The following is a 20422-nucleotide window of genomic DNA, read 5'->3' as shown; positions in this document are numbered from 1 at the left end:
ACGTATTCCATAAAACAATAATATTATACATATTATATTATTAATAAAACTGGACAGGACCGCGACCATCGACGCCGATCTATCTAACGTTTACGCTCCGACTGACACAACCGGTCCACGCCGCAGACACATCGCGTTTATAGATTTTTTTATCTTGTATAATATACATGTTTTTTTTTCAAATTTATCGTTTTTACCATTTCCTAGGCGAATGAGACGCGCGCTCATATAGTGGAGAAGGGGAATTTATGTGACAGGGGTAATACAAACTGTTGCAGAGTAACGCACGTGGTAAAGAAGAAAGAAAGGGGGAAGGGCGCAAACATCAGTGATTATAAATTATAATATAGGTTAGCAAAACTAACGTACAATGTAAGTAAATTATAATATTACTGTGAACCAATACATCTTGAAAAACAATGTTGGGAAAAACTGAACAAATTAAGATAAAATGTGGTATTTATACTCATTTTTCAATTTATTTATTTTTTTAAATTGACCTCTTTTAAATTACAATTTTAACCAAAAAACCGGAAGGTAGCCACAGAATAATTTAAAAAATTTCTTAATCATTTTAATTTTTACGCTAAATATAATAGAACAGTAAAGTTTTGCCTTCTTATTCGTTTTTAAATTTAACTGAATTAAAAAAAACTGGAAAATAATTGATTATTGAGTATATATATTTTATTTACTATATAATTTAATAATTAATAACTCATAAGTGAATGGAAAAAAAACTTTTATAAGTAAGTATAACTTTAAAAGTATGTAAAATTCGATTGTCCTATAAAAACATAAGTATTAATTTATTTTTTTAATTGTAAACAATATACATATAGTAGATTTCACTTAATGTGGGAATCGGTTAATATGGGGAAAATGGCCAAAATGGTCTAGGCTCTATTCCAATGCATACCAAAAAGGTTCAAAAGAATCGCTTAATAAGGGCACTCGGTTCGGTTTATGTGGGCAATTTTTATTTTATTATAGCGTTAGAATATACACAAAAGGGTAATAAGAGTAGTTTATAGGGTAGTCTATCTGATAAGCTTGAGACGTGTACCACTTTTGTAAACCATATCCACACCAAACAGCTTAGACAACAAGAAATTACAATTTTTGTATACCTTCCAAATCCAAAAAGTAATTTTATTTAGTTTTATTTATGTAGTAATTTAACATTTTTTTTTTTCCAATTGAATGATTCACGTAAACAAATTGAAAATTTTTTTGATATCATATTTTTTTTTAAACTAATTTCGGTATTTATGAGCAACCGCTTAATGTGAGCAAACAGGGTTGGTCCCAATTTGTCCATACTAAGCAGAATCCACTGTATATAGATAAATAAAATTTTAAAGTACCTATCTACACAATGAGGACTTGATTTGGTGTTTGAGTAATGACTTTGATGTTTTGGTCATCCCTATATACCTCCTTTACTAATAATTTTCACCATTGAAAATATATATATATTATATAAGATACATATTATGTGCACTTTTGCTATACTGCCTATACTCCTATTAATATACAGGTCATTAAATCAAGGGAAATGGCTGATATATTACATGGATGTTAAGGCCCCTTACTTAAGTGTCACAGTCTCACGAACACCATTCATTCTTCAAATACTTAACATATATACTCACCTACTTAATTTTTACTAAATATTACCGAACAATAAAACTTATAGGTAGGTATATACTTAATACTTACAACACTATATAATACTTACATGTATATAAGTTATAAATGTATAACTATAAAAATATATAAGTCTATTTTAAGGCGTTACATACACACGTTATGCTGACATTGTGTATAATATAAAATGATAACTTCAATATAAATTGTTCATATTATGTTGTTGTAGAAACGGGCAAAGTAACCAATATTTTAAACAAAAAATGAATGTTTGAATAAATATCTTCACTACAGTGTTTGAAAGACTTCTAAGATATTTTTCACTACATTTTGTCAATTTAAGGCTAATTTAAGTTTTCACATTTTAAGTTAGGTCAAAATGTTATGCATATCAATAGTGAAAGAACATACGTCTTGTACATCAACTAACTGTTGAAATTCTATTCTATTCTTATTAGTGAAATAACTAATAAACATTCAAAATCTAGGAAATTCAGCAAAATACTATTAAACGAATTGGAAATATACCTTTTAACTACTCGTATCACAAATTACAATTAATGTTTTGGTTTTACTACGGCATCTTAAAATATTTTTATGATTTGTAAATCAAGAAGTCGTAGACTTCAGGGGCTGATTAAGCACAAGTGCCGCTTTACCCTTTTACAAATACGCTGCTTTCTCCCTAAAATTTTGTTAGACTAAAATAATTTAATTAATCTTAGTTCTTACTAGTTGCAGTTGAAGATAGCTTATCACTGATTTTTAATCAAGTATTTGTCCCAGCAATACCTAATTTATTGTTCAAAAAACAATAATTGAGATAATTAATCAATTATTATTTATTATTGATTCTTTTACTCGCATCTTTGGTTTCTCAATGAATATTTAACTTTTTTGCCTGTAGACTGTGGTTTAAAAATATAATCACAAAGTTTCAATGGCGGCAATAACAGTGAGATAAGAGTAAGTATTCACATTTTTTGTTGATTCCTATCAATTTTTTTTACTTTATTTCTAAATTTATAAAATTGGAAAGACTAATAAAAAAACTTTAAAATTATTGTTAGTATCTAAAAAAGTAAAAATAATTCAAATTCTCTCCCTTCGTAAATCCGCCGTTGTTCATTTAGTATGTAACATAATGTCATTAAATTACCTATAATATAAACTATAATGGTGTCATGCTTTGCGCATGGATGTGTGAACAGAAGACAAAAAAAATAGTAAAATTAACTTTTTTAGGTTAGTGGGTACTTAAATGAAAAAAATCAAAACCCGTGACAGTTTTATATTATATAAATAAATGGTTTCTATTTTTAGTTTTTAGTTTCTTTGAAGTATATTATCAGAAATTTAAAATGTACTTAGGTTTGCGAGTTTGCCATAAAGGATACATTTTTACAAAATGTTATGCTCTCTGTAGTGAACATGTTTTAATATCAAACTTTAAAATTAATTCTGGGGGAAATTATCGGTTATATTTAAAATAGTGGCGTGCCTAAAAAAATTTTCGGGAAGGGGGAGGTTGAATACCCAAAACCCCCCTTGGCGCGGCCCTGATTTAAAAATTCGGTGGTTCCGTCTATTTCATCTGGCAAAACATTTGAAAAATTTTAAAAATACATCCATAAACTTGAAACACATTTAGAATTAAATGAAGATTTAACCTTAGATTTATCAACCGTTACTAAAATTAATTTAACATCTCTGATGAAAATTGATTACTTAAAAAATATTAATACAATTCTCTGTTGTTTTTTATTAAAAAAAAAAACAATTATTCTCCAATCATAAACGTAAACGTATTGAATTAGATACTCCGAGATACATACAGCTGAAAAAAAATTAAATTATTAAAACTAAGTCACACATGTAAAAAAATAATAAAAACCTTGAAAATCTATAAACAAATTGACGTTTAAAGTAATAACTTGATGATCAATATTAAGTTGTGATAAGTTTAATGGTAGGTATATCAAAAGATTTTTTTCTTAATGAATTTAGAAATAAGGGTTAGAAAATCAATTGGCCATTGTTTCAATAACTAAATTAAAGAATTTGGTTAAATGCTTAATTATTATTTGTCTAAGGAGTTTAAAAATTGCATGTATAGGTAATAGCTTTAATAATTTTTTAACTCTATTATTAATATAGTTAGGTATATTAATTATAAAATTATCTATGCATTAATAAAAATTTAAACTTTAATGATAAACCTTTATTATATATAATAATATACCTAACCGAATTAATAATAAATAGGGCTGGGATTTTAATGCAGAGGCATCTTTTTTTCTGGTGTTTTGAAACGATGGTCTGTAAATATAAAATGTATTTTGGGTAATACTGATTTTTTTTTTTAGTAATTTTTGTTTTTTGCATTTTTGGCAAAATTAACCATAAATGCATTTTTAGATGATTTTAGTGCATTTTCTTAATATTTAGAGCATTTTTCACCCTAACCTGTGAGTTTGTGTGTACGTATGTTTTATCGATTTTTCTGTGCTATAAGTATTTTACAACAATTATTAATTTCCTACAAGTGCAAAAATATTGGCAGCAATGCATGAAAAAACCAACTATCCGGGTTCAAAATTGTCCATGAAAGTTCTTTTAAAAAATTTAGATTTTAATTACAAAAAATGTGATGATAGACGTAATTTTTTGATGGAACAAAATGACATTGTTGCTTCTTGAGTAAAATTTTTAAGAAAAATGAATGCGTTTCGATGTAATAACGATTTGAGACCAGTTGTTTAATGAATGAGACGTGGGTAAACCAAAACCATACCCCTGGGTACATTAGGCAAAATTCAGATAATACTGAAGGACTAAAGGTACCCATAAGGAAGAGCGGTAGACTCATTGTGTGCCATGCCGGGTCACCGTCATTTGGCTTTGTTAAAAATGCCAAACTGGTAATTCGGTACAAGTCATAAGTAGTTCCGGAGACTATCATTCACAGATGAACAACATAGTATTCGAAAAATGGTTCCTTAATATGTAAGGTAATTTGGAGGAACCATGTATTATAGTCATGGACAATGCCTCATACCATTCAATAAAAACTGGAGACTACCCTAAGATTAATACTAAAAAGGCAGAAGTTCAAAAATAGCTACAAGAAAAATCAATACCATTTACTCCCGAAGAAACATTGTGTGAATTACGAGAAAAAGTTAAATTGTCGATGCCAAAAGAAAAAAATATAAATTAAACGAAATAGCTTTACAAATGGGTCATGATGTAGTGAGACTGCCACCATATCACTGCCAGTATAACCCTATCGAAATGATTTGAGCACAAGTTAAGAGAGAAGTCGCTGAAAAAAATTATTCGTTCAAAATTGCAGATATTGAAGTGTTGACGCCTTAGATGCAGTGACAAAAGAAAATTGGGCAAAATTCGGTGACGTTGTACAAAAATTTAAGACGAAGACCTGGTGAAGGAAATGCTAAGGGACGACATTTTGGAACCTATTATTCTTACCATAAATCCCGACGACAGTTCAAGTGACTATGACGATGACAACTAATATTGTATAAAAACTTAATTATTTATTATTTATATTTTATATATATTATTTACATTGCACATTTATTAGTTTGAATAAATAAATTGCATGTACTATAATCATACCTATTTTATTTCTTTAAAAATACATATTTACTAAAATATAAAGGAGAAATAATAATATTCTTATGACAACAAGTTTGAATTTAATTTACGCGCCAAATAGCTGTAGAAGCCCTGATGAAATTCGGCCACCCGGAGCATTGATATCGCGGCTCACTTTTCGCTGGCCGAACTATAGTCATCGAGATGCATATACTACATCCTCACTATTTTTAAAAGAAGGTTCACCTTTTTGACACAGATATTCAATTGCATCGGCCACCCCACTACTCAACGTTTATGCTGCAAGCTTGACCTTCATGACTGCATTTCTGTAATTTATGTTATGCAGATAGTTTATTTGCCAATTTAAATCCTAATTCATTCTGAAAAGAGTTCAAAGAACATAAATATGATCACTTTATATCACCAATTTTTGATTGAAAAATGTGTTTTCAGCTAAAGAAAAACGAGCTAACTTAAACATGTGGCAAGTATCAAACATAGAATATACTTCTATAGAATTATCTATAGTGAATTTTGTACTCAAGTTGTCTATCAAAACTACAGCCTAACTTTTTAAAACATTGTACGTTAGTAGAAGCACCATCACAGGTCACGTTCCAGATCTAAATGCCTATCTCATGCAGTTTTACAATAGCTGTAGATAATAATGTACTTAAGACACTACTATTTATCTTATTGACATAAAAAAAAGCAATTGGGCATTTAAACTGTTTACTTAAACAAGCATAATAACTAAAACTTCAATAGCAAGCTCTGTACTTTCACCAATACCAAATTCTACATTTCCAGCATATTTTCCCTTATCAGGTTCCCAAATTAGTTGTTTTCTAATCGACATGGAATCGAAAACCAACGAACAATCGTGTAACCAACTCTTTAAAGTTATTTCAAGTTTTAAAAACTTGAAGACTCCTTCCAAAAACCCAGGCTCACATTCCATAGTGCTGATCCAGCTTCAAATAATTGAGTGATGAGGAAGTCTAAATAGCGTGCGTACATACTTATAAGCTTTAAGAAAACAGAAGAAAAGCGTCTTAGCAAATTCTTTCATAAAATCACTATAGCGTATGGCATTTTTTCCAATTTTTTTAGCTTTGCGTTCATGCAGTAATAAAGCTAACGGTATCCCACCAAAATTTTCTTCAAGCTGTATCATATCATCTGACATGGGGATGTTTTTCTTAATGTCCATGACAAGATCTGTTAACAGTGTTAACACAAATATATTTTACAAATTAAAAATTGTATTAGAAACAATTAAGTTAACTTAATTATTTTTTAATGATTTTATTTTAGTTTCTCTTCGTTTAAGGCATTGTTGTAATACTTTTACTTTTTTTCTTAATATTGCTTTTGTAGGTGATTCTATGGAACACTGAACACTTTTACTATTATTTTCAATACTTTCTGAACTCTGTAATTAATAATTATGATTGCTAAATGCAAAATATATTTAAATATTTTGTAACAATTTCAAATTACCTTAGTTAGATCCATATAATATGGTACCATATTTGCACTGGAGCATTCTGTACCTACTGTATCAACAGATGTATCACAACTATTGTCAACCTGAATTAATAAATAATAAAAATGATTGGTTTTCATACAAAAAAATGATATAATGCACCATTATATCACACTGGCTGAGGTAATAGACACTTGTTGCTAATATATAAAAACAGAATAAAAATAACCAGATGGTGTATTTTCAATTTTTTTGGGGGTGGAAAAGTTTATAAAAGTTGCACATCTAAATATTTGTATATGTCACTGAGTAAAAGTTTAGATGTCTCAAAATTAGAAAATGTTCAGTGAAGAAAACTTAGCCTATCTATATACAACATTTGTATATAACAATATTTTTAATGTTGTTAAAAAACATAGTTGCAAAATTAGCCACTATGTTGTGTGAAGTATGAAGGTATATTTCATGATAATAAATAAAAATAGGTAATGAAAATATCTGAAATTTGTAAATGATTAAAATGATATGAAGTAAAATGATTACATTTACCAATGGATGTCTTTATAGCAATTGGCGAACAACTTTTTTCTTTTGTAAATGTTTTGGAAACTCTTTAAATATAGATGGAACAGCATCATCTTTTAACCATCTCACATTTGATCCTGGTCGAATTTGATAATCATCATTTGTGAAGTGTTCGCTGCATAAATAGCTATACTTGGTAGGTTTGAAGTTTTTGCGTTTCATTTCATTTATCCAATTTGCCAAAACGGATGACCTTTTTAGAGGAAAGCTAAGTCAGGAAAATAAAGTATACTCATCAGACAGCAAATTTTATCTTATATATTATGATTGATGACTATTTATATTAGAATAATTGGTAGAGAAATGAAGAGTACCTATGTTTTTACTTACTGATGAAATTGTATGCCGCTTCCTTTTTGCCGTCTATTTGTGCACCCATATGAGGAACACGAAATAACCATGATTAAATAAATAATAATAATTTACAATAGAGCAGGAACTAGTTTACAATTTGACATTGACACCATAAATTGCATAAAATTATCGAAATTGCATTTTGTGCCACTCAAATACTCAATTCTTTTGCCCTGCAATGGTGGAGGAAACGATTCAAGGAGCCGGCTCGTTTTTTGATAAGTGCGCGTTCCAGTGTAGTATATACATCTATAGACGACTATAGTACGTGATAACTGATAATTATGAAAGTTTCCAAGATTACCAACCGATTTTGAAGGAAAAATTGATAAAGATTATCGATATTATTTTTTGATACTGAATGTAATACTGTCTTTTCTGACCCTAAATCGTGTTTGTTATTGTTCAACATCAACAGTACAACTCTACCTACAAGTTACAAACATTAAACAGAACTTGAAAATTAAATAAATTAACATTGTAGTTTAATTTAATATAAAACAAAACCTCATTGTTCAAGAAAAAGTTTTTGTAAATCATTTAATATGTCTTATATGTTAGCGCATTTGTTTAACGGCTGGCAAGTTGATCAGGCAATTCTCTCAGAAGAAGATAGAGTGGTTGTAAGTAAAATATTTTACTTATATTAAAATTTAATTAGAAAGGTATGGAATTATAATTATAATCGTTATTTTACTTGGAATCCATTTACTTTTTTTTTCACCAAATTCATGTAGAAAATTTGTATGTGATCAACATAGAATAATTTATTGTACAATATTTTATTTTATTTATTTACTTATTTTGCTATTGTTGAAGTAAAATTTTTCTTAAAATTAACATATTTATAGAATTTTTCTTAAATTTAATTTAAAAACTTAAATCAAATAAAAATAAAACATTGGCTTATGGAACTCAAGATAGAAACTTATTTTATTGAATAAATAAAAGAAATATTTTGTTTTTATTATAAATATTAATAGATTTGTTTAATTCAAAATCACAACAAGCATGAAAATATAATGATAGTTTATTGCATATTATATTTTGGATGTTTGATTTCAGAAAAAAATATGTATGGAAACAATTTGTCATGGTATAATTAACAAAATCAGTTGGGTATTATAGAATATTAAATTATATCAAAAAACTTTAATAAAAATAGGAAATGCAATTTTAAATAAGTAGGGAAGTGGGTACCGTTCTGCTATTTATTAGGTGTCAATTATTATTGTTTAAATAACAATAAAGATTTGCATCTAAAAATTTTAAAGAATTTTGATTGTCTGATAAACTTAACGGATAAAAGTATATTATTTTACTTCTATTATTTAATTTATTTTTATAGGAATCTCTATTACTAAAATAAATCTAATTAATGAAATCTTGTTATATATATATAGTGTATTTTAACTTTTTAAAATTTAAAATTATTTTAAAAATAATTTTATTCTATTATTGATTCATACTCTATTATAAAAATAATATTGTACATGTTTAATATATTTAAACTATAATAATTTTCAGGTTATTCGTTTTGGTCACGATTGGGATCCTACATGTATGAAAATGGATGAAGTTTTGTATAATATTGCAGAAAAAGTGAAAAACTTTGCTGTTATATATTTAGTTGACATCACCAAAGTACCCGATTTTAATAAAATGTAAGTTTAAATAAATTATTTTATTGATTATTATACATATACTTAATTATGTTCTTATTAAAATTATTGGTTATATTTTATTTAGGTATGAATTGTATGATCCATGTACTGTTATGTTTTTCTTCCGCAACAAACACATTATGATTGATTTGGGTACCGGAAATAACAATAAAATTAATTGGGCACTTGAAGACAAACAAGAAATGATAGATATCGTTGAAACAGTATATAGAGGTGCAAGAAAAGGACGTGGTTTAGTTGTTTCTCCTAAAGATTACTCTACTAAATATCGTTACTAAATAGTTAGTATATTATTATTGTATACTAATTTAAATCCTATATGATTCATATTATGTTAATATAATGCATTGTGTATGTATATATATTTATATATTTTAATTTAATTTTTTAATAATATTTGATACACTTCTATACAAATAAAATATTTTTCATTTCTGTAGAATTGATAATTTCTACAATTTTAAACTCTATAGTTTAAATGTTTATTATTTTTAAGTTTTACATTTTATTTATAAATTAAATGGTAGATGTACAACATCTAATACTATTTTATTTTTGTTACATACATATAAGTTGTATGATGACATTAATGTTCATAGGAATTCTTAATTAGAAATAATTTAAAAATGATTTTTTATCTTATATAATTTTTATTTCTTGATTCTCGTCATGCAATATAAAACATTAAAAAAATTTTAACCACTTGTTTTGATTTCAAATACAAATAAAATACTGGTAAATAATTCTGTATAAATATATAACACCCTAATTCCCAGCGTAAATGTTATTACCATAGATAGTACATGAAAATTGTAATTTGTAGACTGAAAAATTGTATTGGACACTACTATATTGATTTTCATTTACATAGTGCCCAGCAAACCAAATTTTAAAATTTTATTACCATGCTACACTACATAACTTTTGTATCATGTGTATTATTCAAGTATTACCATGTTAATAAGTTTAAATGTTTGGGTACATGGTTGAAGATAAATGATAAATAGAAGTATATATAACAGAATACTGACTACTAAAAGTTAAAGTATAATATTTTGTGTCGTAATCTTGTCGATCAAGAGCTTATGTCAATAGTTAAAACTTGAAAGTAACTTAAGATAAAGGAATAATGGTAATGCGACTTCACTGACTTGTATTAAATGGTGACCAATGTCCATAAAATTGATTATCTATGAGCAATAATTATTAATTATCAATCACAGAATAATCATAATAAAACATAAATGTCAATGAAATATTGAAATCAATAATCATGAGAATTGAGAATAACTATTTTTGTGTTATGAATTTAGAATTATGATCAGTGATTACTGATCACCACCACGGCCTTAGATAACCGTTACCATCACTTATTATTATTGATCGCTTGTGGTTATCATATTTTGTATCACTGTATTTTTTTTTATCAAACCAAAATTCGTGTTATCATAAAACTGTATTAATATCATAGTAATTACCATATGCAATGTATACATAACTCTATTAACTCATATTATTGAACATCATATTAAATATTACCTACATTTTATAGGTTTAAACTCAATTTTCTATAAGCTATTGTTTAATTACAGTTATTAATAATTGTCAAATAATGATGACACATGAGTTAGTTTAAAATACGAGGCTGATTTATTTCTTAAAAACTATACATAAAATTATATCACTAATTTTTACATGAAAACATGATTTATTTCTTAATTGATTGATTATAGTTTTTAAATGATAATTAAAAAAAAAATTAAAATTTTAGTGTATCTTCAACGTTGTAACATATGTTAAAATAAATAATAATCAACGTAACTACTCAGTACATTTAATAATCAATAATTTAATTTTCAAAAATGGATGTAAGTGATTTTTACTTAAAATATGTGTATAATTTTCTAATTGACATCTTTAAAATATAATGCATGCTGCTGAATTGTATTCATTATACTTGGTAGTTTGTACATTGTATAATAATTTTTTTAAAACATGAAATTGTGCAGAGTACTGCCTTGGAACAGAAATTGAATAGCAAGACTGCAGCTCTCACTGTATTAAGTGAAGAATTAGAAAAATGTCGAATAGAACGTGATCATTTGAAAATAATTTTGGAAAATAAAATGCTACATAATACATACAATAGAGTAAAATAATTTATTTTTTAAAATAGATTGTCTATTAAAATTACATTTTTACATAATTTAGAACTACCAGTTGAATTATGATAAACTTGTGAATCAACTTAGAGAAGAAAATAAGAAACTGAGATTAGAAGTAGAGGATATACGTCAAAAACTACAGGATGCTCAAGGTGACAACCAAGTAAGACTTTTTAAATAAATTGTTGTCATTTCAATTTATTATTTTAATAAAATAACCACTTATATTAAAAGATTGAATTTGGAGTAGAAAGTAAAAAATTCCTACTTAAAACAATTTCTTTTAATTTCTAACTTTAAGATAAAGTGTAGCAACAGATGTCAATGTATGAATTTAAAATCTATTTGACTTTATCTATTAAATATTTTGATATTTAGTTTTTACTGGAGAAGTGGAACAGTTTTATAATGATACTTATGAAATAAATCAAAATTTTATAAATACACATTTTGTATTTTCTATTTTGATTAACTCAGTTTAAAATATATATACCTTTATGCATATGAATCTAAGAATAAATTTTTATTTTCCAAGATATCCAAAGTAAAAATATCATCTAGTGAAAAAAATTATTGATACTACTCAAAAAAACATAAATAAGGAGAACTTCCTTCTTCAGTTTGAATTTTTTGAAATGTACTTGAAGTTATGTTAAATGATGGCCTAATCACTAACAAATAAACTGGATAAAATCATTTATTAAATAAATTAAAATAATTCGTCACAAAGAAATTGAACGACTTCCATCAAAAAACTATTAAATATTTAACAACACAAAATTTGTTGATTAGTTTTTGTATTTTTGTTTTAGAATATTTTTAAGAACACTTAAAACTTCCAATAATAAATAAGAATAATTCTGGTGTATAATATTTAACAATGATTTAAAAAAAAAAAAAATCATATTTATTTATTTTTTAAAAGGTTTTAAGAACTGGTGGTTTTGTCAAAGATTGTATCAATACAATTTTAACAAGCTCTGATAGTAAAGAAGAATTAGTCAAAAATTTAGAAATAATACATTCAAAGGTATATTATATTATTGTGTCAATATACAATTTTTAAATATATTTAAAAAAATTATTTTATATTCACTTTTAGTATCAACAATTAAAGCTTGATTTTGGTTTATTACTGGACGATAAGCAAGAATTAATTACTGAACGAGATGGAGTTCGAAATAAAATAAGACGTTTAAATTATCAATTAGCAGCTTCTTTAAATGCCAATAAAAATCAACTTGTATTAGATATAGATAGTTTATTATTAGAAAACAAGTATGTATTTTAAAATAAATAATAAATAACTTAGAATGAATTAAAAAAATATCAATTGCATATTATTTAGGTATTTAAATGAAAGACTGCAGTTAGAGATTGCCGAAAAGGAAATGTTAAGGAAAACAAATTCATTATACCAGGTTTATGTCCTTTACAGCTTCTTATGGTACAATTTTTGTATGTAGACTGTTTATATTGTGCAGTTGATGAGTTGAATATGAATTATTAAAGTATATGTTCATGTACAATGATTAATTCTTGTAATTTATGCCGTATTTGATACCATTTTGTATTAATATTGTTGTGCACTTTTTTCTTTTTTTTCAAACAATTAATTGGTATAGAAAAATATGAATTCATTGCAATACATTTTTAATTTTTCGACTAATATTTTTAAATAACATTGAATAAGTATTAAGTATGTGTAAAAAAAAAATATTTTGTCATATATGCAAATTAATCTTAATTTAAATTTAGTTATAATTAGTAATTTTAAAATTACATTATTTTTAATTACAAGACAAATTTAAACTTCTTGAAAAATGCACTATTTTATGTTTATTATATTATTTATAATTGATACATAAAAAAAAAAATTGGCCGAGTACATGGCTATTTATATTGCAAAAATAATAAATTCATGCTGGAATAAAAAGAGAAAATAACAGGCAAGCATTACATTTTTACACAATATAAATTAATTTTTCTAATAGCAGTCATTATTTTAATAACTTCTATAAAAACAGTTAATTACTTTTTAAAACTAATTTTTTTTTTTTTTAGAGTTGATATAATGTATTGCTTTAGTACAGACTTGTTATCTAACTTGCATGGCATCAATATTTAGTATATTTGTAATTTTCAGAGTTCTTGATTGCATAATCTAGTTTTACTTATAAATTACTTACAATAAAGTAACCATATTTTTACAACCAAAACTGAAATATTTTAATCATGATGTAGTGTTTTTATTCTTTAATACTTCACTAACTTGCTTATCTTTTTAACGTAATTAACTAAAAAATGTAATATTTTTAGTGCTAAAAATTAACATTAACAATGTTCTACTATATTTAAAGTTCACGTTGATTAGATTTGCTATTAAAATGTATTCATTTAATACAATTTTATTATTTTAGAGTACATCAACAACAAATGATGATTTATCTTTATTAACTGCTAATAATTCAATAACCCGCAAAGTAATAACTTGCAAACAGAGTGAGTAATATTAAAGTTATACTAGTATTTATATCAACAAATTTTAATTTTAATTTCATTTAGTGCAACAAATTTTGGAAACTGGAAATCTTCAAGCTTTATTTTCAAACAGCACAACACTTGCAGATTTAAGAAAGTTATGTCAGACATTATTTGAAGCATTGCAAGATAAAAATATAGCACTTAATCATCAAAAAAAGACAAATAAGTATTATTATATATAATTTGGTATATTTTTAAATATGTAATATTATTTAAATTATGCTTAGAGTATTAGCTAAACGATTAGAAGACTTGGAAAATAAGTTAAAAACAATTAACCAAGGTGAAGCCATTATATCACCTTCGTTGGTTTTGTTGAATGAATGTTCAAATACATCTGATGAAACTGATATTGAAACAAGTTCTATTGATGGTTAGTAAAATAACATCATATGATATTCTATAAACATTGATTAGAAAATTTAAAGTTACTTACTTAAAATATTTAATTTTTTGAAAAATATTTATATTATATAATTAAATGAATAACTAAAAAATTATATGTTCAATTAAAAATTAGTTTTATTAAATGTTTTGAGCCTAAACTATCCACTATTGTATATGCATGTTAATATTATTACATTTGCATTCTCAGTAATTGGATAATTTCTAATTCCCTATTCATAAAATAACACTTTTAAAAGAAGTTATCAAATTTTACCATTATTGTAAAGATCTGGTTAGCTTTAAAACCAATATCTTAATTGATACACCTATGACACTACTTGATATTAATTCTTAAATACGATTAACAGGTAGTAACAATATATTTAATGTATTAATTTTATAAAATTATACTTTTATTTTATTTCAGAGTCAAATAGTTGCTTAATTTATAAAGAAGATGATTCTATTATCAAAAGTAAGTCTGCTTAATGGTGACCAACATGAATGTGTTCTTCAGCTGCATGAATAAATACAATAATATCAATATACAAACTACTTATTAATTTATTTTTCATAACTTGATAATTTTTTTATAATTGTATACCAAAAAAGTTAAAGATCATAATATGTAAATTTTGATTTGATAAATAAGATGATGAGTCACAAGTTGGCCACCCCTAATTTATAATATAATTATTAAATAAAAATAAATGTAAAGTTTTTTTGTTGAAAATAATAAAGTGGGAGCAATTTAACTAAAAGAATCAAAAACTAGGCAACAATTTTTAATTATTTAAACCATTTTAAGTTTTAAGATAAGTTAACTAACTACTTGATTATAAATCCTCTGCTGTCTGATTTGAATGTTAAATTTGATTTTTACACTCACTGATAAAGTTCTTTTAAACATTATACTTATTATTTATCATATATTATTAATATTCTTTTTTTTTCAGATATTAATTTTGATAAATATCCTAATGAAATGAATACTCTACCAAAAAATTTGCAACAACTTGTTACTGAGGCTATGCAAACAATTACCTTTGATTCGTCTAATCCTACTTCTACTGAGGCTTGTCTTAATTCTACTTCAGATATAAATACATAATTTAATACTTTAAAAATTGCAATATTACATTTACTATTTATAGTAAATATTTTTTTTATTTTAAGATGAGTATTGTTTATAAAAGAACTATTTTACTAGTACTTGATTTAAAATCACTGTAAAAAGTAAAAAAGTCTTCTTGCTATTTGTGTTTTAAATTTTTAAATTATTTATCATTTTATTATTTAGGATAAAAATTAATTATTATTGTGACAGATTTTACTGTAAACATATTTGTCATCATGCACTTTTTATATACATAAAAAAAATACATTTTTACACTGACATTTTTATTGCTTGAATACCTATATTGATAAAATATATATAGAATCTAAATAGCACAAAAATACAACTGGTACAAGAATATTTTATCTTTATTAACCATTTTACCCTTAGAACTAAAATAACAATTATTTAGTTTAATACCTTTAACACATACATATTTATATTTTTCTTTGTCTACCGGGCCCAGCTAATGGTACATCTCTTTCTTCCCAAAGTGTTACACCATCACAAGCACATATCTTTTTGTTATTTTCAAATAAACCAGAAGATCTAGCAATAATACCACAAGCAATTCTGTAAAAATAAAACAATGATAGTTTAATTGTTGAAAAAGGAATTGATTACTAATGATTAGGGCAGAACACTACTAGCATTTGCACATTTTTCTTGTGCAATTATAATTGTAAGTAAAACGCCAAGTAGACAGAAATATGTTTAAAATTAGAAAAGACAAATTTGTAGTTATTTTTCAATATCAAAATATTTATTTTTGTAAATTTTTTTTCAAATATAACATTTATCAAAATAACAATCAGTTAATTAGGTAATAATTCCACATATATGCAATGTGGATATGGTTTTGATTTGTATGTACACTAATTATTGACCTAGATATTATCCATGTATTAATTAAACTACTCGAAAATAAAGTTAATGTATATTTTTAAAGTATTTAAGAGTTTTATATATGTTTTTATAAAAAAATTTTGTTATAGGGCTTCTCTGACATAATAATAAACAAATTATATAATAATAGTAATCAAATACTTAATTTTAAATATTTTCATTTGTGTTTAATGTAAAAGAATAGAATTTTTAAATCAACCACGTACTATTATAATTTTGTTGACTACATAACAATAAATATTAACTTATAATCATGCAATTGACGATTTTACTAAAAACCGAAAAAAAATCAATTTAATATTTAAATGAAATATATTTAATTATAATTTTTTTTTAAATAATATACATACATTTTAAACGCATATTATTATATGTTAATAAGTATTTATATATTTTTTCAATTAAGGGGGATGAAGGATTGTGAGAACCACTGCCATAGGTTAAAAAACACTTAAATAGATTTAATGTCTAGATCATAGCTTACAACAACTCACACCCTACCAGATTAGGTAAATTTTAATTTTAAGTATTTCTTCTAAAAATAAATCTTCAAATGATTTATATTTTTTTATTTAATAAATCAATTATAAATATTAATTTACTTTTTTCCGCTATTTCCATCAATATCTGATGTATTAATTTTGGTTCTGCCACAATCATCTTCATTTTCTGTAATACCAACTGCTCGACCAATTAAATGTGATACATTTATTATTTTATCTTTAAAGTAAAATACTGCTCTTCCATCTTCGTTAGCAGTGATATTTCCTAAATCACCTGTGTGCTGTAATATAAATATTAATGAGCAAACTGAATACAAAAAACAATAAATGATAAACAGTACCAACCAATTATTATAGTTAAAATTCTTGTATATGTAAACTCATTAAAAATCAGTCATACTTATATTGTGCCTATTATAGCCCAAAGACAAAGCAGAATATTAGAGTATAACTTAAGTTTTATAATGATACAAAGTATATCATAGAAAAAATTTTGTTATACCATACCCTGAAATTTGGGTCATCATTTTTATTGCCATGTGATGTTTGTTTCAAATTAAGATGATCTCCAATTCTAAAAATAAATGAGTTCAATTAAAAGAATCATGAAAAATGATTTAAATTATTCAAACCTCTCACATCCATTAGATAAATCTCCACATTCATATATGTGGATACCATGTTTTCCTGGAGGTAAACCATCAATAGTACCATCCACTATACATTCACTATTGTTTAACTGAACAAACCGAATAACACCATTTATACCTAATTTACTATAACCAGTTGATCCACCTAACATAGCAACAGCAGCACCTAAGTTCTTCTCATCTTAAAAAAAAAGTGATTAAGTTAAATAAAATACATGTGTAATAAAAACTGAACAATACAATTCTTACATGAAGCACTTCCATATCCTTTAAGTACTGCTTTAAAGCCAGTTTTTTCAATAGAATTTAAAATAAGAGATGATGGTTGATCTGTAGTAACAATAACAGTTCCGGTTTCATAAGATATATGAATATCTGATTTTGAAATACCATTTTGGCTTAATTGATCTTGTATTTTATCAACACATGACGGAGAAGACATTTTCACAGCAAATTCTAACTATATAGTTAAAATAAATGGTCAATTAAAAATATTGTAAATCATAGATACCTAAGATATTATCCATTATAATATTAAGTAAAAGAAAAAAATGTAATATTCAATACAAACCGTAACATCAAACAATAATCAACTTAATCAGTTAAGATCCAAATAGGTAGAACATCTAATACTACAATAACATGTACTTACATTATAACAAAAATAAAAATCAAGCACATCTTACCTTGGCAGACATTTTAACTGTAATATATTATTTTTATTATAAAGTTTATTGTTGTATAAAATGTATCCGTATCAGGCAACAGCTATCTAATATAACATTATTTGCATCAAACAATTGTAGACAAATAAGTTATTTAAATAGTTATTTTGTAGTAATTAGTAATTACATACGTAATGAGTTATATTTTACATTCGAGATTATAACGGCACAGAATAATGAATTAATGAATAATATTCTGTGATAATAGCACACACCATTTGCGTAGAATAACAGATAACATAAGAATAATGAATATCATAGAACCAGCTACCTATTGATAAAGAAAAGATAGAATCTGATAAATATTAAATACTCGACTTATTTCTGATAATATTAGTCAGGTCGGTTTTAATTACAACAATCGTTGCTTGTAACGCTAGTAAAACATACATTGAAAAATTCTCAAATCTTATGGAAAATTAAAAAAAAAAATTGTCTTTGTATAATTGTCCACAATTTCGGTTATTTTATACGTGGATTTGGTCTATTTTATGTACTTACCTTAAATCGATTATTAGTCCTCACTTCGATTGAAATTAAAACTAGTAGATATTATTTATTATAATTACCTACTAATAATACTCAATAAATGCTAGTACAGTAGTACCCATAACGGGGTTCATTATTTCAACTTCAATTGGTACACACTAATTTCAATTTAGCCTTCGATAAGTTCTACAAATTTATTGTTTTAAATTGCTCGGTTAAAAAGACGAGCAATGACATAATAATAATTAGTTTTTTTTTTCTTTAAATATATTCAATCTGTTTACAAAATAAAAACAATATGTAATAATGATAATATAAATGTACACAAACAATTCACGTAAAGAGGAGACCGTTCATCAACAAAATTTCAAAAATATTATTTTTTTTCCTCTTATTTTAGAAGATCTCTGGATTAGTTTCTATTTAATCGATGGGGAATTTGTGGTAATGTTAGAGATGACATATTTTTAATGAAAGGATTTATGTGGTTTGATAATTTTGAATGGAAACTTTTACAGTAGCTTTTTACAAGTTCGTTTACTGTTGGTATTTTTAGGTCGTTATGAAGAGCTGCATTTGTTATGTACTATGGAGCACCAGTGATAAGTCTTAAGGTAATTGGCTGGAAGGCTTGAATAAGGCGAATGTTTGCGAGTTTGGCTGGGCCCCAAATTTGGACGCCATAATATGACCATAATGGCCTTATGATTGATTTTATATAGGAGTAGTTTGTTTTTGAGACTCAAGTTTGTTTTTAGTAGAGGTCTAAGCAGATGTAGACGAGAGTTAAGTTGTTTACGTTTTTGCTTGGTGTGGTTTGACCAGGTTGACCTTTTGTCCAGAGTAATACCTATAGGTATTTGGTTGACTATTGAAGTGGAATATTAGTCTTTCTAAAAAAGAAATCATTAAAATATGTGCTAAATATAGAAGCAGTAGTAACCACTGTTCTACTGTTCGTATAAATAAACAATCACTTAGGTAGGTACTTATTCCTACCATGTTATTACTGAGTAATTATTTTATAATAATTTACGTTTATAATTGTTTTGCAATGCGTAGCTTTTTAATTAATTTTATCTGTATTTTTTCTCTTTCTGGCTAATATACCTATTCTATTAATTTTATAAATTAATTAAAAAAACTTTTACTTGTTCATTTTTATTATCCACGTGAGATAAAAAAAGATATTCCGTTTTAAACAAATCGTTACCGATACTATAGAGCGTATAATAGTAATAATAATAAATAATAATATAATTTTACTGAGAACTAGGTACCTAACATTCCGACTTAAATAGTTTTTGATCCATTGAAATTTGATGATACCTTTTAAAAAGTTTCTGCTATACTCTATAAGTTACAAAATGTGAGACATACTGTCCTAAATTTTTAATCGGTATGTATATGTATAATTTGAATATTTTTTAAGACATGCTGTAAAAATATGTTGCATTCTCAGGTAAGGTTAGTGCCTGGCAGGGGCGCAAAATTTGATATAATTTTTGTAGTTTTAATATTATGGTTTAAAAGTCAGTAGTCACTAAAA

At 25.4% G+C, this 20422-nt stretch overlaps 4 protein-coding genes across 4 annotated transcripts; 2 read left to right on the top strand and 2 right to left on the bottom strand.

Annotated features, from left to right (window-relative positions):
• Positions 1 to 7324: 7324 nt before the first annotated feature.
• LOC112600320 (THAP domain-containing protein 1-like) lies at positions 7325 to 7749 on the bottom strand. The gene is made up of 2 exons (XM_025347521.1): positions 7679 to 7749; positions 7325 to 7556 (listed from the first exon to the last, which is right to left on the bottom strand). The coding sequence occupies exons 1-2, from the start codon at positions 7747 to 7749 to the stop codon at positions 7325 to 7327; spliced, it is 303 nt and encodes a 100-aa protein (XP_025203306.1).
• A 338-nt stretch (positions 7750 to 8087) lies between these two features.
• On the top strand, positions 8088 to 9737 carry LOC112595772 (thioredoxin-like protein 4A). Its single transcript, XM_025341091.1, has 3 exons — positions 8088 to 8325; positions 9230 to 9366; positions 9452 to 9737. Exons 1-3 carry the CDS (start codon positions 8248 to 8250, stop codon positions 9663 to 9665), a joined length of 429 nt encoding a protein of 142 aa, XP_025196876.1. The 5' UTR covers positions 8088 to 8247; the 3' UTR covers positions 9666 to 9737.
• A 1480-nt stretch (positions 9738 to 11217) lies between these two features.
• LOC112597655 (coiled-coil domain-containing protein 149) lies at positions 11218 to 15863 on the top strand. The gene is made up of 11 exons (XM_025343788.1): positions 11218 to 11255; positions 11397 to 11537; positions 11599 to 11715; positions 12478 to 12582; positions 12655 to 12830; positions 12901 to 12973; positions 13973 to 14054; positions 14118 to 14262; positions 14324 to 14469; positions 14911 to 14958; positions 15440 to 15863. The coding sequence occupies exons 1-11, from the start codon at positions 11250 to 11252 to the stop codon at positions 15592 to 15594; spliced, it is 1194 nt and encodes a 397-aa protein (XP_025199573.1). The 5' UTR covers positions 11218 to 11249; the 3' UTR covers positions 15595 to 15863.
• Positions 15864 to 15959: 96 nt separating this feature from the next.
• On the bottom strand, positions 15960 to 18534 carry LOC112597661 (copper chaperone for superoxide dismutase). The gene is made up of 7 exons (XM_025343798.1): positions 18516 to 18534; positions 18346 to 18431; positions 17909 to 18119; positions 17642 to 17840; positions 17517 to 17583; positions 17109 to 17290; positions 15960 to 16173 (listed from the first exon to the last, which is right to left on the bottom strand). Exons 2-7 carry the CDS (start codon positions 18355 to 18357, stop codon positions 16038 to 16040), a joined length of 807 nt encoding a protein of 268 aa, XP_025199583.1. The 5' UTR covers positions 18358 to 18431; positions 18516 to 18534; the 3' UTR covers positions 15960 to 16037.
• Positions 18535 to 20422: the final 1888 nt, after the last annotated feature.

Source organism: Melanaphis sacchari, unplaced genomic scaffold (assembly GCF_002803265.2).
Source record: "Melanaphis sacchari strain LSU unplaced genomic scaffold, SCAv2.0 Contig0_pilon_pilon, whole genome shotgun sequence".
NCBI classification, from domain to species: domain Eukaryota; kingdom Metazoa; phylum Arthropoda; class Insecta; order Hemiptera; family Aphididae; genus Melanaphis; species Melanaphis sacchari.
The sequence above is the reverse complement of the archived record's forward strand: the minus strand, read 5'-3'. Positions and strand labels throughout refer to the sequence as shown.